This window comes from Delphinapterus leucas, chromosome 7 (genome assembly GCF_059928025.1).
Source record: "Delphinapterus leucas isolate spDelLeu-1000000601 "Yukka" chromosome 7, BTC_Dleu_Yukka2, whole genome shotgun sequence".
In the NCBI taxonomy this organism is placed as follows: Eukaryota; Metazoa; Chordata; class Mammalia; order Artiodactyla; family Monodontidae; genus Delphinapterus; species Delphinapterus leucas.
The window spans coordinates 63106993-63131256 of NC_143135.1; the positions used below are offsets into that span (position 1 = coordinate 63106993).

Genomic DNA, 24264 nt, shown 5'->3' on the forward strand with positions numbered 1-24264 from the left:
TATTCTGCCTCAGTTTTCCATCTGTCAATGGGCATAATATTTGCCTGGCCAACTTTGCGGCTGTGGTGAGGATTAAAAGCTGGGGGTGATTTTTAAATTGTAAAGTGCTAAACACGTGTCATCCTGGCCACAATTCTTATTCCCAGTCACAGAGCAAGTGCTGGTGGGGGTAGTGGTAGGGAGCTTGCAGTGTCTCCTGACCCACCATCCAGCCCTCTTCTCCTTGTACAACGAATAGAAATGGTTTAAAAAAAAACAAAAAAAAACCCTTCAGTGCACAATTATAATGCTATGTTCACCAAACCAACATTTACTGTGAATTTTTGTTCAGGGTGTAAATTTCAAGTATTTGGATGGGGAGGGAGGAACAGAATGTCTTTGGTTGTCGGTGACCTTTTGATATATAGAATCCTCACAAGACTCTCAGTGTTGCTCCCGCACTGGCCTGGAGCTAAAATGCTGAAAAGGTCAGACGACAAAACAATGTGATGCACGTCGTTTCTCCTTTCTCTCACTCTCTGTCTCTTACATACACACACACACACACACACACACTTGACCTTTAAGCAACACCACTCTTAGGTTAAAAAATAAGCCAGGGATTATAAATAAATACCTTTGTTCAGTGCACGATTATTCTTTCATGGCAAATTCAGTTTCACGTAAGAGAACCTCCCCAGGGAGGAATTTGATGAGATACAGAGTAAAATCTCATTCATTCAAGTCACTTTAATCCTAACTTGGAATTGGATAAAAGGCTATGTGAATCTGCCATCCAATAAACTAGACTCAGAGTTTCCTGACCTCCTTGTATTTAATGACCTCCAGGACCCCTACCCACCTTGGATGCCCTCCCCATGGCTGCTCCCTGGACCTTTCGTCACCAGGAGCCGCTCCTACTAAAATTTCACACTGTGCGTTTCAGTCTCTGACCACAGCCTCTCCTTCCACCTGCCTTACTTCCACTATACCTCTTCTTCATCTCCAGGGAGACCTTTGGGCCCTTTACCACATTTTCCTGGTCCCTTGGCTCCTGACTTATGGCTTTTCACGAAACCACACCACTAACTATCCAGTCTGAACCAAGGCTGGTTACTTCAATTGCTCTATTTGCATCATCCATCCATCCATCCATCCTCCATCCATTCCCTCTGCCCATCCATCTGCCTGTCCATCCATCCATCCAAAAGCATCTACTGAGCACCCATGATAAACCAATACTGTAGTTGTTCAGTAAATGTTTTAGGAAGAGCTGGGTACATGAAGGAGTTGGTGGAATTTTAGTGTGAGTTTTCCTGCCAACTTGTTAAACTAATTAAAAGCCAATTAAGAACAAAAAAAATTTCACAATGAAAATTTTAAAAGCTTAGGTTACAAAAAACCTTTTCTCAATTCATCCATGTATATCCAAATACAGGATGCTGGACTTTCATCATAACACCAATTTAAATGTTAATTATAACTGCCTTACATATTCATGAAAATACTTCTACTAATGATAACAGTAACAAAAACAGCTAATGGTTATCGACGGTGCTGGGCATCAGGCTGAGTTCTTTGCATGAATTATCTCAACTAATCTTCCCATGACCTTATGAAGTAGGTAGGTGCCATTTCAGAGAAGGAATCCTGAGCTACAGGACGTTCAGTTATTTGCCCCCGGGGTTATTTATTCTCCTGCAGTTGGAAAGGGGTGGAGCTGGAATCTGAATCCAGCTCTATCTGACGCCAGAACTTAGTTTAGTTTTAACAGCAATATGATTTTGTAAAACATAAAGTGAAGTAGATGTTAAAGTTAGGTTTCTTTCTCCAACGAGAAAAACAGTGCCATGTGGTGAAGAAAACGCTGAACTGGGGGACAGGAAAATCGTATTCTCCTTCTGTCTCTGATATAAGCTCTGAGTCTTGGGTGAGTCCCCTTTCTCTCTGGGTCTTAGTTCCTGATCTGAGAGCCTCGCGGGGGAAGCAGGAGCTCCTTAACGTAGGGTTGGAATAGATACACTAGGAGCTTCACTGAGATCTAAGTCCAAAGTAGGGAGGTCTGACCATTCCTGGTAAGAGCAACGTATGACAGGAACATCAGTATTTTCAAGTCCTCCTTGAGCTGACCCAGAGCAGACCGGCTGAGCGAGCAGGGCGGAGGCAGCCACTGTCCAGGTCGTACAGCTGGAGCAGCAGCCCCTCCAGAGGGGCCCCGCTCAGGCCCCCTACTCAGGGCTCTGGGCCGTTTCCTGGCTTCAGTGCCGGCAGTTCATCGCTGACGCCCCTCCATCCTGCCAGAAGCTGCCCCTCACCCGGGCGGCTCCTGTTTGTCCCCTTCTGCACTTTTGAACTCTTCTCCCTGAACTCCTGGCAGGGGCTGAGGAATATCTGCTGCTTCTCAGGGGAGAATTCCTGCAATGGAGAAAGAGGCGCCTTCCCAGGCCGCACACGGAGCTGCCCAGACTCCTCCACCCTGGGGACTCGGATGGGAAATGGCCTTGGCGCTGTCACAGAAGGCATTCTAAGGCAGGGGCTCACTTAAAGCCACAAGGCCGATGGGTGGATGTTAAAAGGTTTCTTCCTCCAGCCCTCAGGCAAGAGGAAGCCTGAAAATGGCGACTTGTGCCTGGGAGCCCTAGGGAGCTGTGTGTGACAATGTGACGACGGAGCCGGGTACCTGCCACCTGGGATGCAGCCTCCCCAGGGTAAAGAGATTCTGAGATGGTTGCTCTGCCCTTCCCCCCAGCAAACTGACCAAAGACTGCGTGAGAGATGTGGTGGGACCAGAACATTCCATGGGCTGTAGACCTGGTTTCTTTGTTCTGAAGGTCAGGACCTGCCATTCTTTCAAACACTTGGGTCTGACCTCTTTTAGGCCTGAACAAACACAGGGCACCTGGGAAGAGCAGGTGAATTTGCTCAGCCTGCCTCCAAACAGAATGACTAAAACCTACCACTCATTTCCATGGCAGCCCACTCCATGCCCCTAACAAAACACACACACACACAAGACCCCCCAGCAGAGTGCATGGTGAGGACATCAGTTATACCCAGTGGAAAACTATTTCTTTTGTTTATTTTGTCCTTCCAGGAATTAGAGCTGAAAGAATCCCGAAAGCTCTAGGTCTTTGTTTTTATTTTACACATTCCATTAAACTCTAGTCCCTTGAGATGCTCTCAGAAAGAGGTTCCATGGCTCAAACCATTTGGGAAACTCTGAATGTTCATATAACATATACAATGTGTATGAAAGATTCTGAAAAGTCCTGCATTAAGAAGGCTGTTTAACTCAGCATTTTCTAAACTTATTTAACTAGAGACCTCACCCTTCTGTGTCCCACCCTCTCCGTTTATATGATAGAGCACAGTTTGACAGACACAGCTCTCTGCAGAAAGAACTTTGCAGGGGCTGGGTGGACTCAGGGCGAGGCCATCTCTCCCTGGGATTCCTGCAATTGTTACTTCTGGCCAGGATCCTATAATAACGGATCTCACCTCCTCCAGCTTTATTTCCCTTCCCTCAATCCGTCCACTGTATCTTTCTAAACACAAATCTGTGCAATTTCTTTTCTTAAAATCCTTACAGCGCTCCTACTGCCTTTGGGGTTGTGTTCAGACTCCTTAGATGGCGTTCACTTTGGCCCCAACCTTAATGCTCACCCCCTTCTCGTGTCTTCCGTCGCCCTGGGCGTATCTTGCTGCTTCCCAACCACTGTGGGCCCTTGCACTGCTCCATGTCTTTGCTCAGGTGCCCAGAGGGCCTCATTTTACCCTGGCCAACTCCTACTTAAACGGTAAGGCCCTGCTGAAATGTCATGTCTTCTAGGAAGGCTTCCCTGACCCATCGATTTCCTTACCCAGGGCAACAGTAATTCTTCTCTTCCCTGGGCTGCCTTGCTACTCTGGGCGTATCCCTGTTAGGATACATCACATTGCATCACAATTATTTATTGACATTTCTGTTTTAATTATTAAAGAAATGTATCAGGCACGGTATCCCCTTTGTGCCAGGAACTCTCCTAGGTATGATATAAATGTTCAATTCAGCAAACATTTCTAAGTGTCCACTGTGAACAAGGGACTGTCTTCCCTGCTAGATTACAAAGGCAAGTTCAAGAATTTCAAGTCTGATGGAGACACAGGAAAATAAAAAAAGCAGTTGCAACATACTGTGACAAGGGTAATAATGAAGGTATGTCCTAGGCATGTGGGAGGCCTCCAAGGGGGCAATCAGCTCTTCTGGGAGAGGCACTGAGGGCTCCACAGAGCAGGAGACCGAGGCTTGGCCTGAGGGAGAGCAGAGGTTCAGGGGCAGACTGTGCAGGTGGGGGGGTGGGGGGGAGGGAGAAGGGCACCTCAGGCAGAGGGAACAGCACATGCATCTGGAATGAGAATGGGGGGGCCTTCCTGGAGCTGCAGGAAAATAACCAGAGCTGGGAGAGGGGTGTAGAAGGGGAGATGTGGGGAGAGCTGAGGCTAGGCGGATTTCAGGGGCCACCCCTTTACATGCCTGTGTAAAAGAGCCTACACAGTCGGGGGACGATGGGGACCCACCGAGGGGCTTCAGGCAGGAAAGTGGCCTGTGTTTTAGGACGTCCATTCTGCAGCAGGGTGGGTGATGGGATGGACTAGCTGGGAGGACATCCTGGAGGCACGGAGCCCTGGTGAGAGACCGTGAAGTGCTGGGGCGAGGCAACAGGGACCACGAATGAGAGGAGGGAGGGGTGACAGATGTGAAGTCAGAGGGTGGGCAGTGGAGGGAGCTTTGGGGCTGCGCAGGTCTGGAGCCATCACTTACTAAACGTGTGACCCCAGGCGAGTTATTTAATCCAAATTTCAGTCTTTGCTGATAAGACGTCGGGATGATAATACCTCTCTTGCAGTCCTGCTGTGAGAATTAAATGAGATAATGTAAATAAAAAGCCTGGCACGTCGTAGGCACTGAGTCCATGGAGGCGATTGTTCTTAAGGGCAGGATTTAATCACGTGCAGGACGTGGAAGCTGAAAGAGGAGGAGCCCGGGATGGGGGTGGCGGCATCTGTTGGTCGCCAAGGCTGGGGACAGGGAGGGACAGATAAACTCGCTCCGCTTGGCCCGTGCTGAGTCTGAGGTGCTGGCACGTCCAAGTGGACGTGTTCACGAAGAGCAGACGCTACATGAGGCTCAGCAGAGAGGAACGGGGAGTTCAGGGTGTTGTGAGGGTCTCAGGCAGAGCGTGTGCACTGAGCAGGGAGCAAGGCCAAGGACAGACCTCGCGCACACCTGCGTCCAGGGAGCAGCAAGGGGCGGAGGAAGAGAGTCTAGAGAAGGAAAGTCAGCAGGGGGACCGGCGAGGTGGATGGTGGCAGCTGCCACAGGAGCCGCATGACAGGCTGTGGGCAGTGTCAGATGCTGCGGAGATGTCAACGGAAACAGGGATCTGGAAGTGTTGGCGGGGGGCGGGGAAGTGACGGTCAGAAGATCACTTGTGAACTTTGCCAGAGCACTTTCGATGGAGTCGTGGGGAGGGAACCGTTCTGCGGGGGGTTAAAGAAGAGGCCTGGCTATGAAACAAGGGTAGGGAGACAGCTGGTGGTGGATGTGGGACTGAAGGATGGATGCGTCTTTGATGGGAGGTGTGTGTATGAGATAGAGAAGCCAGTAAGAGGGGAGATGCGAGGAGTGATGATGGGGGATCGAGGTCCTAGGGAGATGGGAGCAGACAGGGGCCCAAGTCCAGCTGGAATGTGAAGAAGACATGGTTCCTCCTTCTGGGAAGTCACAGCCTAGTGGAGGGACAGATGTGCAGCCTTCACACCACACATATGTAGAGGGAGTGACTCACTCTGTACGGGGCGGGAGGGGTGCTTGGGAAGGGACTCACAAGGATGACAGGGAAACTCTTCTGTAGGTGAGGAAACTGGAAACCGTGGATTGGGGAAAGCGGGAATATTGTGCCTGAAAAAGAAAGCTCAGTGGAATGAGGCATAATGCTTATCTTCAAAGACACGAAGGACCGTCCTGTGGACAGGGAATTAGGGTAGACTGATCTATGCGGCCTTAAGAGAAAAGCAGAGCCAACAGGCAGAAATCAGGACAGAGATTTCTGTGCCACATAAGGCAGAGATCTCGAACGCTGGATGGAAGACGCTGTCCCTTGGAAGTGATTCCAGGGCCCCCAGAACTTCACTTGGCATTGAGGTTGTGGAAAGGATTCCAGCCACGGTGGACGTGGTGTATGGACCTCCGAGGCCCTTCCCTTCCCAGGTTCCACACTGGGAGATTCCCCTGGTGTGCCGGGTGTGGCAGCCAGACTGGCGGGCTCCTGTGGCTGCCATTCCGGCCTAATGGGGGAAAACTCCCATCGTGTCAAAAGACAGTCAAAGGAAGCAGGAACTTCTAAGCAAAAGTACCAGAATAATGTGGCCGTTCCTCAGTCACTGCTCTGACGGCAATCCCAGGCCAGACAGAAAACACTCCAGGAACAGTTTGTATTTCCTCCTCAATTTCCCCGTTTGTCTGACTTCCTGGGCAAACACGCAAATGGTGCCAGAAATCCCAGTGCTGGGAAGAGGATGGTGGCTGATCTGCTGACCTCTCGACCTCTCAAAGGTCAGAGGTCAGTACTGAGTTTTTCCTCTAGGTCACAGCAGCTCACACCCCAACCTTCTGCTCTTAAAGCCTGGGCACTTTTCCTAGCCTCCAACCCACTGGCTGACCTGGGGCATTGGCATTCACACCGGCTCTGATCTGCCCACAGGTTGTACGTTTTAGTTGTCATGAGGTGACTGATGTTCTCTGATTAGTTTGGCCTATTCTGATCTCTCTATTCAGGTAGTATTTGTACCATACAGTGTGCCATACAATTGTACCTTGGACTCCCGAAGCATCTAAACTGTCCCTCTCTCATGCAACTGGCTAACTTCCACCTTGAATGTTGACACTCAGGTGAAAGACAATAAGGTTGGAAATCGCAGTCTGTGTTTGTGGCCTTTCAGGACCAAAGTGAGTCAAAGTCAGGGAGGGGAAGAAAGGAAAGACTAAGCCAGGTTAGGGGACAGACTAGGTCAAAACAGGCACTTGGCAGGGTCCTTGAGGGCAGGGGAGGTGTCTCACTTACCACGTGGGGCATGACAGCTGAAGAAGGAGTTTTAACTGACCCCCTCTCCTGCCCCCTGCTCTGGACAAATCCGCTTCAGACACCCAAGTTAGAAGCCCAAACAAACCTTCTGCCGTATGCCCAAGGCCCTGTGCTTGCCCAGCTCAACCAGCATTGGTGAACAAATGGTAGCATGAATGAATGCCTGCCAGAGCACAGTCCTTCAATAGGGGTGACCGGTCACACACAGCCCACGTGACTCCCGGTCCCCTGGAAGCCCCACTGTCCTCTTCTAGAGGCCACTGCTGCAAAGTATCTTTGTATCACAATAGCTCAGTCCCTTTCCTTTACCCCGAGGAATCGACACAAATGAGGCCGCAAGCAGGGAAGGGTTTTTGTAAAAGTGAATTGCTAGCTCTTTCCTGGGAAGAAGGCCATGACTTTGAACTCCAACTAAATGCCCCAGGCCTTTGACCACTGTATTCCCCCATCAGCCTTGACTGACGCTGCAGGCGGGGCCATTAACTAAGTAGACATTCAATCTACACAAACTCAGCAGTAATTATTTAAGCATGTTTTAATTTTTCCCAGTCAATTATAAGCTTCTTGAGAGCAAAGTCTATTTCTGACTTATTGCTACATTCAATAAATATCTGTCCCTTGACTGAATTAAAGTATGGGTGAGTACAAGAATAAATAGATAAAAGAATAACTGAATGCGGCCTTGAACTATTTTCTGATTATTTTATGTGTCCATATTACAAGCTCAAGGGAGAACTGAACTCTAGGACAGTTGAACTCTAGGTCGTCTTTTTGTTTTGGCCACACTCTGGGGCCCAGAGAAAGCATATGATAAATACGGGCTAAATGGAAACTTGGAAGAGATTTCATGAATTATGCGAATGGGAGCAAACAACTGGATAAGTTCCCCTTAACTTCCCACTGCTTTTTATCATCATCTGGCTCTGGGGAAAGAACTTTCTTTCTGGGTCTCAGTTTCCCCACCTATAAAGTGATGGAGTTGGATCAATGAGCAAGTTGTTTCTTGTTCAGGTATTCTAAGATGTGTGTTACAGTCCTAGGGAGGGCCAGGTGGGAAAATGAAGTAAGACACAGGTTGAACTGCAAAAGGCATTCCTGAAATTCAGTGTATATGAAAATACTGAGCAGTGACTGTCTCTGCTGAGAGGGACTCAGTGTGTGAACGCTCCTGTGAAACATTACAATCAAGATTTAGAGCTAATGGTTACACTCTTTCAAAATTAAAATAAAATCTTGAAACTTGCCTTGTAGTCTGGATGCCGTAAGCTTAGGGCTTTTCCTTTGTTTGTATTGTTTAAAACCACCAGGAGAAGCTTGGAGCCAATGAGCCTCAGCTTTTCCCCTGGGGCTCAGTAACACTGGTTGGGTTTGCAGTTTGTGGAGAGGCCTGCAGGGGGCGCGCAGCTCTGGTGAATGATGGGGCAACTGGACCACTGTTAGGTAGTTAAGAAGGAAGAACCAAGTGCCAACTGACTCAGGTGCTGGGGAATTTTTCCACCACAAAAAAAGGAAATGATAACTGTGATGTGATAGAAGGCTTAGCTAACGCGGTGGTGGTAATCATATTGCACTATATTAATGTGTACCATACGCTAACGCATGTATATGGAATCTAAAAAAAAAAAAAAATGGTACTGATGAACCTAGTAGCAGGTCAGGAATAAAGAGGTAGACGTAGAGAATGGACTTGATGACATGGGGTGGGAGGGCGAAGCTGGGGCGAAGTGAGAGTAGCATCAACATATATATGCTACCGAATGTAAAACAGCTGGCTGGTGGGAAGTAGCAGCGTAGCACGGGGGGATCGGCTCGGTGCTTGCGATGACCTAGAGGGGTGGGAGAGGGAGGGTGGGAGGGAGGCTCAAGAAGGAGGAGATATGGGGACACATGTATGGATATGGCTGATTCGCTTTGTTGTGCAACAGAAACTAACACGGTATTGTGAAGCAATTATACACCAATAAAGATCTATTAAAAAAATTAATGTGTCAAATCGACACGTTGTACACCTTAAACTTACACAATGATACATGTCAATTACACTTCAATAAAAATAAAAAAGAGGATGCGTCCCTCGCTGAGAAAGGCTAGAGAGTTTTGAAAATGGGAGTTGATGGCTGGTCCCTCCATAGCCTCCCTAATGGTGAGGACTGGTGGGTCACTAACCCTGCCCTAGAACAAGCTGGAGAGAGGAGACATGAGTATGTGAAGTAGACTAGTTTCCATAAGACCTTCCTCCCATTTGTTTTCCTTGCCTGCTGCATCAAAAAGGTGTCTGGAGTATGTTGGACTGTCTTTTCTTTCACGTAGAAGAAAAGAAATAGAGAGTATCCAAGTTAGAAGGTGGGTTCTGGAGTTAGACCACGTGAGTTCAAAGCCTGGCTCCACCACTGCTAATGGTGTGACCTGGGACAAGATCCCTAAGCTCTCTGTGCCTCAGTTTCATCTGTAAAGTATGCATTCATTCAATAAATGTTTATTGAGAATCCATGCTGCCATTAGGCATTGTTCTGAGCGCTTGAGATACAGCAGTGAACAGAAGAGACAAAGACCTCTCCCTGGAACTTATATTTCAGTGGGATGGGATGATAACTGTATCTACTTAATAGGATTTTTGTGAGTATTACATGAGTTGATGGATGTGAATTACTTTATTGTCTGCAGGAGCCTAGGTTAGACCAGTACTCAATTCACCAGAGGGTGAAGCCTGGGATGCTTGCTTGCTTCTTTGTATCTTTAGTGGGTTTTTAAAAAAACGCAAGGAGCTGTCTCTGGGAAAGAACTGCTGCCTAACTCATTATTTTAAAAAATCCATTGTTTTTTTCCTAATTACAAAAGAAATGCCTGCACACAAACAATCAAACATTATAGGAATGACTGGCTTGGAAAGCAAAAATCCCAGCAATCTCATGCCTTAACTGTAGTCACTGTTAACGGCGTGGTATATACACATCCAGACATTTTTTCTTTACATAACTTATCTTGACAGAATCGTTCGCTTTTAGGATTTTTTCTCCATTTTAATAGGCTCAAGCACATTAAAAAACAATGTGCTTGAGCCTAATAAAATGAATGCAGTAGAATAAGAAGAGTCTGCATAATATGTGTGAATGAATGAGTGAGACAGAGAAAGAGAGGCAAAGAGAAAATGAGAGTAAATGTACCATGGGGTTGCCTGGAATTGATACATCCTCTCTGGCGTGGAAAGATGCGGCTTGGATTTGGGGGCTGCGGTCTTATCCATCCTTTCTTTCCCTTGAGAGAAATGCTCTTTTTCACAAGCAGCTCAGAGAAATCTTTCCTGATTAAAACACCTGGTGTCCCAGTTCTTTCTGGGTCATCAACAGTAGGACTGGAGGGCCTCTGAAATGCCCGCAGGCAGTGATTTTTAAGGATTTGGGTTTTCTGACGGTGTCTTGAGCTAACATTAGTATACTCTGCTGAATGTCCATGACTCTGTTTTTCATTTTCAGAAGTTTTATCTGTTTCTTTTTCAAGTCTGCCTGCTACTTTTTTTTTTTAAAGTGTTAGGTACTTTCCTTATTACTTCATTCTTATAAAAGCTCTTTAATACAACTAAGTATAACCACTTTATAGTCTCTCTCAGAATATTCCTTTTCCTTGGGGTTCTAATTCTTCTATTAGTTTCTGATTTTCCCACATTGTGGACTGTTTCTCTGTGGGTTACTGTGAATCATGAATTTATTTTCATTGGGGAATTGCTTTTCCCTTCAAGGAATTCCACACGGCATGGGTTGTGGGAGTGACCCTATAGAGTTTTAGTTTTCCCTCTGCCAGGTTCTCCAGCCATGTCACTGGTAGGGGACACTTTTATACTCATTTCTTCACTTGGGAAATTAGCTTCTTAGCTCTCAGAACGGCGGGTCTGTAAGGCCCAAATAACGCTCATCTGAAACAACTACAGAAAGTATGAGATCTCACCCCCGCATGTATACATGGATACACACAATGCCTCTCCACTTGGGGGAGGGTGGTGGTGGGCAGAATTTAACTGAATAGGTGTAGAGGGCAAGGACCAAACATTTACTAATTGTACAAACCCGGGATCTGAACATGGAGATGGATCATACCCAGTGCTTCCAGAACGGTTCTTTTTATTTCTTCAGATTAGCACCAGGGAAGAAGAATTGAGTAAGAGAAGGACGCTATTATTGGAATGGCAGGGATGGATGAGTGGGGGACTATGGAAGGAAAAGATGAATATATTAATGGCTAATTTAACTGACTGCATGAATGGAGGCAGTACTAAAGCACTGCTTAAACGACAGTGGCTTTGGAAACTGCCTAAGTTATTATTATTATTAATAATAGCAAACATTCATGTTTACTATTACTCAGGTATAATGGTAAGCATCTTACATGGATTGTCTCATTTATTCAGCAGAAGCATTCTACAAGTTAAATATTAAAAATGCATCTTGGAAATGAGGACACCGAGGCACAGAAAATTAAATAGCTTGTTAATAAGTGGCAGGTGATACTGGAGAACAGACTTGAGGATATGGGGAGGGGGAAGGGTGAGCTGTGACAAAGCGAGAGAGAGGCATGGACATATATACACTACCAAACGTAAGGTAGATAGCTAGTGGGAAGCAGCCGCATAGCACAGGGAGATCAGCTCGGTGCTTTGTGACCACCTAGAGGGGTGGGATAGGGAGGGTGGGAGGGAGGGAGACGCAAGAGGGAAGAGATATGGGAACATATGTATATGTATAACTGATTCACTTTGTTATAAAGCAGAAACTAACACACCATTGTAAAGCAATTATACCCCAATAAAGATGTTAAAAAAAAAAATAAGTGGCAGGTGAGAGGTTCAAACTCAGGCAGTGTAGCTCTAGATATTGTGCTTTTAACAACTGTTGTTAGTGGGTGGGGTCTTAATAGGGTTCTCGTTCTTAGGGGGGTTACTTACACCTTGTAAGCTTCAGTTTCCTCATCCCTTAAAATGAAGCTAATAATAGTACCCACCCCAGAGGGTTGCTGTGAGAATTAAGTGAATTAATGCTGTATGAAGCGCTTATATTAGAGTCTGTGCATAGCAGGCAATTAAGTAAAAAAGAGTTGTTATTATTATTAATCCATTGAGAAAAATCAGGGGGAAAAACCCTTCTATCCCTCCCTCTCCTCTGCTGTAGTATGAAACTTTCAGGTCTGGGCATGATTTTGTTCCTACTTGGATACCCGGTGATACAATCTGCCTCTTGGGGAAAAATGAAATGGGAACAGACAGCTGGCATCACTGAATCCATCTCCCCAGTTAGTGAACTTCCTCCATCACATTTTGGCCTCTCAATTATTCAGTCTGCTTGGTCACGATGGAAACAAATAGGTCCTAGAGAGTTGGGTGCTGGTTTGTGTTTTTCTACAGCCTTGCAGCCCTTTCTGTGACCCAAGATAGAGTCTTCACAGGCACGAGAGACTGTCATTTTGCAACATCTGGCTCCTATTCTGATGGGAACACGTAGGAGCTGGACTGTCAACAATTAGCCACGTCAGGCTGAGACTGGGAAACTGATCTGTTTTTTCAGAGGCCAGACAAGCTAGAATGGGTCCCAACATTCCTTCCTCTGAGCTTCCTCAGATGCCATCAAATTCATAACCTTCAGTCCATTCTAACTGATAGCTAGCCTGGTGAAGGCTTTCAATCCCTCAGCCAACCAACCCAACCAACCAACCAACCGTCCAACTCCCACTCTTACTATTTACGGTGGGTCCACCATGAGTAAAATCATGCTCCCTGCCCCCCAGGAACTACCAGTCTGGTAGAGATGTTACAGAGTTACAGGACCTGAGGAAGGAATGTTCTTCAAAGTCCATCTAGTCTGGGCCAGGCTGATACTTGAACCTCTCTACAATAGTCCAGACACATCTTTGCCCAGTCTCCGCTCTGACGATGAAAAGTTAAAAGACCAAAAAAGCTTTAAAGAAAAGCTCTAGACCATTATAGAAAAGATGCCGTGATGCAGTGCATGATTAATTAGCAAATGAATTATACAGCCAATAAGTTATGCTAAGACTACAAACAGCAAAAGAGTTTCAGGCCAGGCTGGTCAGGGCAGATCTCTCTGCGGAGGGCAGAATTTGAGTTGGGGCATTGCTATGGTTGCTGTTCTAATCTTCTCCTACGTCCTGTCAATTTCAATACTTTGTTGTTCAAGAACCTACCATGGCTCCCTATTGTTCTCTGAATCAAGTCCCAAATAAGGTTTTGTGTGGATTGATAGTTTTCAAATATTTTTAGTAGAATAATTTTTTAATTAATGAAATCTTGAGCAGAACCCTGACACAGAAAGTGATTAAAAATAATGATGTTTTCCTTCAAGTGGTTTCAATCTTGTATGGTTGGTGGAAAATATTCATTTCTAGCACTCCTGATGCACCTCTGTAAATGCCTGGGGTTCGGGGAAACTTGGTTTAAAACCACTGGATTAGATAACTGAAGCCCTTTCCACTTTTGAGCTCTAATAATTGCAACCTTCTGCCTGGGTTTCGAGGCCCATCACATAGCCTGCTCTATTGCTACTTAACCTTTTTTGGAACCAATAAACATTCACCTCTAGTGGGACCAGTCTTCCAGAGTCTTCTGAGTACTCCTTGCCTTGTCCTTGTCTTTGCTGTGTCCTTGCTTTTCTCATGATGTATCATCCATATGGAATGTGCTTTCTCCTGTTGCTTAATCACATTTGGCCCTGAATCTGTTTACTTTCCATCTCTCCCCAGTGATCCCTGATTGCTTCTTTCTCTGAATTTCCACTGAACTGAAAGTTAACACCAAACAGTTGAGTACTTAACACTTCTCTAATTGGTTCCTGTTCAAAATGCTGTCTTTTGGGAAGGTCTGTAAGATTCATGAGGACACAGGGCATATGTCTTATTTCTTTTGAATCTCATTACAGGGCTTAGTAGAGTGCTGGGCATGTAGTCCTTACTCAAAAGCCCTGGAAAAGCATGACTAGATACATTGTTTGTTTGTGCTGCTCTTAGCTTTCTTGGAGCTTCCAGAATGAGTTTTCTCACCTCAGTGGTGAAATAAAGCTCAGTTCCCAGGAGCACTCGATGCGGTACCTGCTGCTCCTGTCTCTTTGCCAGAAAAATATATTCCCTCATGGAACGAGTTTGAAAAGTCAAATTCCATGTTGGGAGGGTGATGTGACTTTCTGTATTTCCATGGGAAGCATTTTGTAAGAAACCCCCTGAATGAGGCAGTCATGATTGCCTTTACCTTACCAATGCATTTGCCATCTCCCTCTTCCACGATCATCAGCCCTCACAGAGTCAAGGCTTGAGGCCGGGGGATCAGGCTTGAGCTTGCACCTAGTTGGTGGGGAAAGGCGGGCCTGATTCCTCCCCGTGACGAGTCTTCTGGGAAGGGGTGCCCAGATGTGTGTGTGTGTGCCTTCCCCATATGTGGAAATGCAATCATGTCAGGCCTGAAAGCAGCTCAAGTTCCTCCAGGGCGAAGGGGATACCAGCAGAAGCAGCAGGCACAGCCTGGCCTGGCGGGTTTTCAGACCAGAAGGAAACTGTTAGAGCTGCAGGTGTGTTGTCAAGATAGACTGCCTGGGAGGGTGAGCCCAGAGAAGGTGCTGGGCCTTTCTTCATGCAGATCCCTGGTGGGCAGATGCGTGGAAAGCCTCTCAATACTGACTATCAATTGTATGTGATGTGTATTGGTCCTTAACCCTTGCCTCAGGCTCCAGTCTGACTCTGAAAGTAAGGGGAGCTGGGGCTGCTCAAAACATGCCTCTACTGGGAATGTAGTCCATCTGAGCTTTTTAGATCTCAACCTTTGTGTGGCTCTAACAGGAGCATCAAGAAAGCTTCAAAAACAGAGATGCCCAGGCCTCAGCCCAGGCCTACTGTGGCATAGGAGGCTGGAGTCTATATTCTTGATAACTCCCCGGATGAGTCCAATACCAAGCCATGTTTGGGAACTACAGGTCAGTATTCATATGCTTATGTTTATTTGATCCACTGCTTTGTTCCAGAGTGGACTGGGGTGGGCGTGAGGGTGGAGTGTACCCATGGGAGCATATTCCTGCATGTTTCTGTAACTCAGAAGAAGGAGATGCAGTTTCATGTGGACCCAACAGACAGGCTTGGTGTAGCTCTTGAAATACCCTGAACACCTAGCTATGAGAAATCTTCAGCCTTCAGGTTCCTTTGGCCTCTGAGTTTCTGCTGACTGTAGGAGTTGCAGAAGGGCCGGTGAGGGTGAGGGCTCACGAAGTCACAGATGCTTAGGCCATAGGCTATTCACAGATCCAGGATGGCTGAAGCATGGCACATATGCTGCCACGCTTCACTCCCCTGCAGGGCAGACATTGCTAATCAATCATCGTTTCCTGCTGCACCTAGAGAGGCCTTAGGATCCTAGCAATCAGAGCCGGTACGAGGAACGAAACCTTTTACCCTCCTTGCCATTTCTACCAACAACATCCTAGTCTAATCCTCAATTTTGTTGAGCATTTTAAGTTGCGGTTATTCACGGGGCACGGTTCCAAAAACGGTGGTGAGCCATTCTCTCTTCTTCCTCTACTCCCTTTCCCTAGGTGAACCCCACCATGCCCTTGACCTTACCTACCATCTATGAACTGGTAACTCCCAACTTTATGTTTTCTCCCTAGAATTCTTCTTAAAGAGACTCTGAGGCCAAGAAAGCTTAGAGGTTGGGTCTGAACTCCAGTAGGTAGATAAAAAATGTCCCTGAATGAACAGCTCCTTGAGGGCTGTACTGTTTATTTCTCTGTGGATTTCCGCCTACATTTGACACAGTGTCTTATATACCAGTAGATACTCAATAACTGACTATCAATTGTATTTGATGCATCTCCCTGTTTCCATGTGTAATGATGCTATGGTTTTCTCCGCCCTTCTTGCATTTTCAGAGCGCATCCTCCTGTAATGCTGGCTGCCCCATTCCTTACCCCTCCCAGGCTGGATGGTGTGTGGTAGTCTGTTACCTTGGTGGCTCCCCAATGAACCATGCCTCCTGGTGTTTCGACCCTTGTGTTATCGTCTCTCTTGGAATCTGGTATGCACCTCTGATTTGCCTTAACCACCAGAATGTGATGAAATTGTACTATGCCAGTTCCACTATGGCATAAACCTCAGGAATCTGGTGTAGGATGGTGCGTGTGTGTGTGTGTATGTGTATGTGTGTGTGTGTGAGAGAGAGAGAGAAAATCAGAGAGAAAGATGGAGAGACTCAAAAAGAAATTTTCCTGGAGCTAAAATGCAGATGTTTTTTTTAAAAGTCAGGTTTTAAAAAAAACTATTATCTCCCTTCTTGTTTATCACTCTTATCTCAGGAGCTTACCAATCTCTATATTTAGGGTTTGGTGAACTAGAGAAAGGGGGTGGCTTCCTCTCATGGCCTGCCTAAAGTTTGCTGACGTCAAACTTCTGTCCAGCCCAGGCCAAGCATCAGACAGAGCTGGGGCTCCAGGTGCAAACTGAAAATGAGCCATTCCCATCCATTCTTCTGTAAGTAATAGAAATGAAAAATATAAGTGGAAACCATCAGGGAAAACTTATCCCTCAGGGGCGACGCTCCAGTTCCCACTGCACGGCAGGGAAAGCAGGAAGCACGGAGTGACTGGTCTTCGCCACGGGAACATCAGGCTGCGTCTTAGCTTTGAGCTGGACACACACACTTACTGCTGTGGTTCACAGGTGCACGTGGAGATTTCTTTTGCCTCGGTGGGTTCTCCCCAGTGGCCAAACTCCAGGATAGTAACTGAGCTACAGCGACTCTTTTTTCACGCCCAAAAAATCTTAAGATAACACCCGATTAGCAGGCAGGGGCAAGAAGGTAGAGCTTTTATTTGCAGGACATTTGGAAAGAGACAGGATGTTGAAGGCAGGAGTCAATGTTTCCCAAGGTTCTTTCTTAAAGCACATCGTGTTTGGCCTCAGGGTTGCTGACTCACCCAGCGCTGCCCCGGCCGGGCATTCCATCACGGGGCTACTATATTCCCAAGAGATCCTGGGACACTGGCTCACTCCCCAACTACAGTATCCACAGAAACATCTGCTTTAACTTATTAGAAAGTTAAAACAACCAAGTGTCAACCCCTGTCTTTTCCACCTAAGGACACATTCCTCTTGGCTGACGCACACTCTGTGAGTGTGTCTGTGAACTGATTTTAATGATGATTTGAAGAGCCTCTTACATCCTAGTTTATTTAACCTTCTCACACGAATAGCACGGCTTCTCTGTGGGGAATCACGGAATGACTACTGACTCACTAGATATGCAACGAGCCCTGGAAACAGGAAGGAAAAAACCAGCTCTCAAAGCCAAATTCATTCCCTTCTCTTGTCAGCCACAGGTAATTGTAGAAAGCAGTCTGGCCTTGGAGTCAGCAGACTCAGGGTCAATTTGCAGTCCTGTCGGAAGCTGCGGGACCTGGGACAGGTTCCTTGGTTTCTCAGAGCCTCAGATTCCTCTTCTACAAAATGGGAATAATAAAACCTACCCTGCCAGCCACGCAGGGATCTTAAGAGGTCTGAAGGGAACACTGGGGCAAGGGGGCATCTTAAAGGACAACTGACGCTTACGTCTTCTCCTGTGACAGTGGCTTCCCCCAGAAGCCACTCAACCTGAGCTTGAACTTGTTCTCACAGGGTCCCCTGCACTGTGGGATAGCTTGGATTTACTTTGAGTGGAAAGCCTCCTTCTTCAGCATTCTATCAATGGGTTCTTCTCCGGCTGGGTATACAGAAACAAGTCCAGTCCCTCCTCTGGAAGAACAGCTTTCAGACTTCTGGAGGGAGGACCACATCCCCGGTACCCACAGAGCAGTCCCTATGTCTTCTCCCCACTAGGCTGAGCCTTTGGCTCCTGTCACTGCCGTGGCTATGGTTCTCCAAAGGCACTTTAGGTAATTTACCAGTCTCAAAGTATCTTGTCTGGAACTGAATGTCATATTCAGGATGATCTAAAAGGGGGAGAATTAAGCAGGACAGTCACCTCTCGTGTTCTAGATGATACGCCTCTGTTCACGTAGCCGACCCTCAAATTGGCTGTTTTGGTGGTCACGTCTCAATAGCAGCCCTTCCTTCACAGTCTCAGCTTCCAACCCCTGACTTTCTGCTTTCCTCTTTTCTTTCCAGCTTATTCCCTCTGGTACCCAACTCAATAATTCTCAGGCCTCACCAGGACCTACTGTCCATTGCTCATACCACTGTTCCTCACCCCTCCTCTCCAGCAGGGCCTTAGCTGTCCCTTCTCACCCGGCCTAGGCCTCATGGTGCCTCATTATAATCATCCCCTTGAATACACTCTCAACTCCTTTCTCTCTCTTTTTCTCTCTTGCCTGGCAAAATCCCAACCCTGATTAAATCCTACTCTCTGTCTCTTCCTGCCCTGCACCCAGCCAGTGGAAACTGGCTAGAGAAAATCACAGAAAAGGTTTAATTGACCTAAGTTAAATTCATGATCAGTAACCTCCAGGAAGCCAGCAACCAGCCTCTAGTTCCCTAGTTTGGACATGCCAGTTCTTACCTCTTGCACCTTAAACCTCCACAACCTCTGTCCCCATCCTCGCCCTCAGCAGATGACCTTGTCCTCCAAGGGGGTTCTGACGCACACCCCCTCAACATCTACCCACCTGCCGGCATCTGTGCCTAGAGCGCGGCCTTCCCTCTGTGTGGATGGGCTCTGTGCTCCCACCTAAGACGAAGCTCCCAGGTGTGCACTGGACTCTTGGCCACTTGCTTATCAGCATGCCTACCTCCACACCCCACACTCCATTACCAATTTCATCCTTCCTCTAGGACCATCCCCATCCCATATAACTTCAGTGTTACTTTCCCTCATCCTAACAAATGAAAACAAAAAACACAACAACGATCAAATGCTTTCTTCTTATCCCCAGATAAGGAATCCAGATAAGGAGACTTTAAAGTTTAGTAACCTGCCCAAGGTCAATGACCTGGAATTGTGGGGCTGGTTTGCCCACCCCCAAAGCCCACCCAGATGAGGCTTCCTGGGCTGCAGAGGCCACAGCAGCTCTCTCTCCGGCCCACCGCTCTGGTTCAAGTGGCTGAACTCAGACAAGGAAGTACTTTGCCAAGGACGTCCAGACCAGCTCTGCCTACCTGGGCACTCTTGGAACAGCAAGAAAGGCTGGAGGTTTTCAAGCGAGAAGGGGACCTGCTGGGTCTGCAGAGGCCTGCTGAGCTGCTGAGACAGTTTTGACTGACTTCCCTGTCAGACGCAGCGTGGGAGAGCGGGGGGCTGTTTTGAGAACAGCCAGCATGTCACCCCAGCCTCAGCGGGGGAAGCGGGGGGCAATGATGGCAAACAGATGGGGCAGGCCAGGGCGGCGGGAGCTGTCAGTGTGGTGCACCCCCGTGCAGAGACGACAACTCGTAAATCTCGCAGGCCCAGCCCGTGTGGCCTGCGGTGGTGGCCCATTGATGCTGCCTGGTCCTTGGAGCTGGAAAATGACAACTAAGGTGGCCAGCTGCCTTCCAAGCCATTCCGTCAGAAGGGCACACTTCTCTCCCCTGCTGCTAACAGCATCCCTATTCCTGCCAGGAACCCAGAAGAACTCGGCCCAGGGGGTTTTCCTCCGGGACAGCAGATACTTAACTAGCCATCATCCCCTCCCCTCCCTTCTCTGCTCCCAAAGACTCTCCCAGAGAACGAGCCCATTTGGCTTTGAGATTTCCGAGTATACGGCGTCAAGTTGGAATTTTTGGACCATCCGGAAAAGCATGCATCTCTGCCAAAACCCATGTTGACTTAGTCATGCTATCTCTTAACAGTCCTCTTTCACAAGGGACAGGCTCACACACTTACTTGTCCGTCACGGCCTGCATGAACTCGTCCAGAAGGTCGTCGTACTCCTGCCCACGCACACGCCGGTGCTTCAGGCCAATGTACAGAGGGTCCCTGAGCAGCTCCTGCAACAGACAGCATCCGTCCCATTAAGTGTCCTGGGTTAGCGGGAAGGAGGGGGGGAGGGGGGAGGGAGGAGGCTGCTCCCCACTCCCCAGGTGCTGTCTCTGGAAGGGTCTGGAAGCCAAGCCACTGATGGAGGGTAGACCCCCAGGGGTCCACACTTTAGGAATCAAGGATGCTTTGAACAAGCAAAACTCTCTGATACAGTCTTCCAACCTCTGGCTGCAGCTCTGGGTTCATTTCAGGGTTTCTCAACAGTGGTACTATGGACATTTTGGCCTGGACAGTTCTTTGACCCGTATATTGTATTGACAGAATACTTAGCAGTGTCTCTGGGTTCTTCCCACTTGAAGTCAGTAGCACCCCCAGTTGTGACAGTAAAAAAGATCTGTAGACTTTGCCAAATGTCTCCCTGGGGGATAAAACGGCCTGTGCCGAGAATCACCCCAGGCGACATCTGCATTGAGGTATTGGGTCTTGTCCAAAGTCACTGACCTGGACTTAAATTAGAAAACATTCCCTCCCTCCCTCCCTTCCTTCTGTGAAAGCTTACTGAATACCTACCACGTGCCTGGCATTGTGTTAGTCCCTGGGGATACAAGGATAGACTGATACAACCAGAACTTTCCATTCAAGAGAGAGGCCCACCTTAATGCCGGCCTGCGTTAGGTGACCCCTCCATTCCACCTCCTGCAGCTCTTCTGTCACAGCTTTCACACGCTGTTTGGTCATCCTCTCTGTCTGCCCTGGTCTGATGACCACTCCTGCCTCTCTGTACCCCTCACACGCACCCCTATGCAGAAATCAGCGGGCTCATTCGTGCACGACACATTTACTGACCCTGTACGCCTGCTGCCGTCAGGCTTGTCGGGGAATTTGTAGGTAAGGGATGGTCACTGCCTCTACGGTGCTCACGGCCTAATGCAGGTGGCTGACGAGTAAGTAAACTCTATTACAGATTAGAGACATTTCTTCGGCACAAAGCATGGCACCTGGCAGCACAGAGAAGGAGTGGAGTAATTCCCGCCGGGGAACGGGTGGGGATGGCGACACGGAAGAAATGGTCAGGCTTTACAAGATGGGCAGATGTTGCTCAGTGGGCTGGGCTCTCCAGGCTTAGAAATCGGCACAAAGAAAGGTTGGGGGCTGGAGGTAGAAGTACCTGGTGCCCTGGTGCGTTTAAGAAACAGGAAGTAATTTTATGTTTTTGGGTATTTGGAAAGTATCTATTTTTGTGTCTCCGCCGCCACAAAGATGAGCTCCTTGGGGTCAAGGTTTTGTGTTACCGTCATCTCCATCCGGACTGCTCCTGCAGGATTCAGAGGCAAGGATGTCATGGGTCCTGCCCTCAAGGGGCTCAGAGTCCTGTCTCACCTCCACCACTGACAAGCTGTGTGACCTCAGGCAAATTACGTGACCTCTCAGAGCCTTCCTCTCATCTGTCAAATGGGGATAGAATACCAGCTGCACAGGGTGATCGCGATGAGGAAGTGAAATAATACACGTGAAAGAGCTTTGGGAATCATAACGTGCTGTAAAGTAATGGCAGCAGCTTTGACTTTCACAGCGTTTGCTAATGTGTCAGGTACTGCTGAGGGAGGGGAAGCCACAGCGAGGTTAGTAAGCGGAAGAATCTGGATTCAAACTCACGGCTGCCAGCTCCAGAGCCCATGGTCTTAACCACCGAGCCAGGCTGCTTAGGTGGCTCATTCTCGCTTAGGACACCATTCTAGCTCCATATTGCCTTGTAGGAGGTGGCAGGGCAAAGGTACAGTGGACAGAAAAGACCAGGAAGTACCTGCCTTCTCAACCCCTCAACCCCAATTCTGGGTCCACAGAATCTGAGGTGGGTTTAGCGCTTTCTCCAAGGAGCCACACGGCTACATCGGAAAGACAGTAAGGTCTAAACTTCTTTTCTCAATCTCTTTGCCTCCTGGGTTATGCATCCTTGAGATTGTTTAGGACCCTGCCGTGGCAGTTGTGTGTGCGTGTGAGCGTGTGTGTGTGACCAAAGGATGAGAGTGGGACATATATGGTGCCTACCCTTCCACAGGCCACTTTCAAAGTGATCATCTAAAAGTCATTTAGAGGCAGCAAACATCCAGCCAAGGGGGATCAAGGAAGTAAATGATGATGTAACACCTAGATGGACAACTAGGCAGTCATTGAAACTGGTGGCTTTTAAGACTATGCAGCCACCTGGACAAATGTGTATGAGATTATTCAAAATGAAAAAAGCAGCATACAAAATTGCACAGATATCACATTTTCAACTGTCTGACACATACGAACAGCCTGCAAAGGGCATACACATAAATGATAAAAACAGTCTAACTCTTGGCATTTGCAGAAAATATTCACTTTTTAGTTCTTATAGAGGTGAAAGGGTCCACGGTAAATTATAATCTGTAATGTTTCCAAGTCACAGATTGGTTCAGTAGTGCGTTAGGCTGCCAAGAGTGGATTTCTCAGTGCTGCATACACGGTTTCTGGGGCAGGTCCAATTCTCCAGTGGTACTGAAGAATTTTAGGATTTTCCAAAAATTTCTCAGTATATCTGCACTTAAGGTGAAAGGTCAACACTAATGAGGTACTACTGAGATATAAAGGTGACCATAAGAAGCTTTAAAAAAAAGTCCTGATATTTTATAATATTTATTTTATTTATAATAAAATGTTTTATGTCTGAAATACTTCAAAACTAAGCACTCCAAAAAATTGGGAAGAAAGTTTCTATATGGAGGTGACACGAAAATATAGCTTCTCATACTTGTACAGAACTTTCAGGTAATTCACTCCTTCTGAATCAAAAGTAGTTTGATCCTTCTGTCTTACATACTCTCATGCCCATTTTACAGATGAGGAAGGTAGAGTTGTTCAAGGGTTTAAATAAATTGCCCAAACTCACGCAGCCAGAAAATATCTAAGCTGAAACTGAGCCTTGCTTTGACTGGGTCTCATGACAGCGCCCTTTCCACCCCATCATTTGACATTGTGGGGACCAGGGAATGTGGGTTTGGCTCCTGACCCCCTCCCTGGTCCTCCTGGAAGAGTCCAGTAGTGGCTGGAAGTTCCAGCTGGTCCTGTAGACCAGGCTGGGGAGCAGTGACAGCCTGAATGGGGTCTGGGGAAAGACCATGTCCACATCTCCAGCCAACTGGCTTTCCTTTGTCAGGAGGGAAAATGACTTCTCAAAAACAGCAGAGGGTGGAGCTTCCACACTGTCTTGGTACCACATGGAACAAGAAATCCACATTCTTCCCTGTGTCCCACCGAGTGATTGGTTATAAGAATGACTGCCACCAAGGCGTGGGACTATGAACTGGCCTGGACCCTCCCCTGGCAACTCTCCTCTATCCTGGACTTCCTCACATAAATGTTAAAAAGAGAAGTTTTCGGAAGGCAGTATTGCCAGATAAAATACAGGACACCCAGTTAAATGTGAATTTCAGATAGGAGATATATATATATATATATATATATATAGATATAGATATAGATATAGATATATACATATATATATTTAGTATAAATATGTCCCAAGTTTTGCATGGAACATACTTACGTTAAAAAATGATTAGCTATTTATCCGAAATTTAAATTTAACTTGCATCCTGTATTTTTCTTTGCTAAATCTGGTAACCCCATCAAGAGAGGCAGAAGGAACCTTGAAGCTGGCAGGCAGTGTGCCGCAGAGGAAAGGGCATTGCCAGGCCCAGTGGCCCTGGTCAGATGCTCTCCCGGAGCACCCTCAGGACAGTGTGCTTTTAGAATCAGAAGGGGCTCTGGGCTTTGGAATCGGACACACCTGGGTTTGAATTCAGGCTCTGCCACTTAACTAGCTCTGCGACTTTGGGTACTTGTCCCTGCTTCATTTTACTTCTCTGTCCAATAGGGATAGTAATGATCTCTACTGCAGAATGCAAGCTCTTTGAGGAAAGCGTCCTTATTCATGTGCATCTCCCTAGTGACGTTTACAGTGCCGGCGCATCGCAGGCCATTAAAAAGTGTTTACTGATGTGAGTTGCATTTATTCTAGGACCGGGCTAAGGAGATGCTGAATTAAGAACAAGGAAAGTCTTAGAAATCACGTGGTTCGGCTTCCTCCAAATGAGTTTTGGGGACCCAGAAAGGTTAAATGAACTGCCTAAGGTCACAAAACGAATTTGGTGGAAGCAGCTTCTAGAGCAGGGGTCTTCCCAGGTGGGATCAGCTTCCTCACCT

At 47.3% G+C, this 24264-nt stretch overlaps 1 protein-coding gene across 3 annotated transcripts in view; it reads right to left on the reverse strand.

The window, feature by feature from the left end:
* ME3 (malic enzyme 3) overlaps positions 1-24264 on the reverse strand; it is a 200470-nt gene that overhangs the window by 25064 nt on the left and 151142 nt on the right. For all 3 annotated transcript variants that reach the window (XM_022594055.3, XM_089915378.1, XM_022594053.3), the window contains exon 7: positions 19939-20042. In XM_022594055.3, the coding sequence (XP_022449763.1) occupies positions 19939-20042 (104 nt within the window). The remainder of the gene's footprint in view (positions 1-19938; positions 20043-24264) is intronic.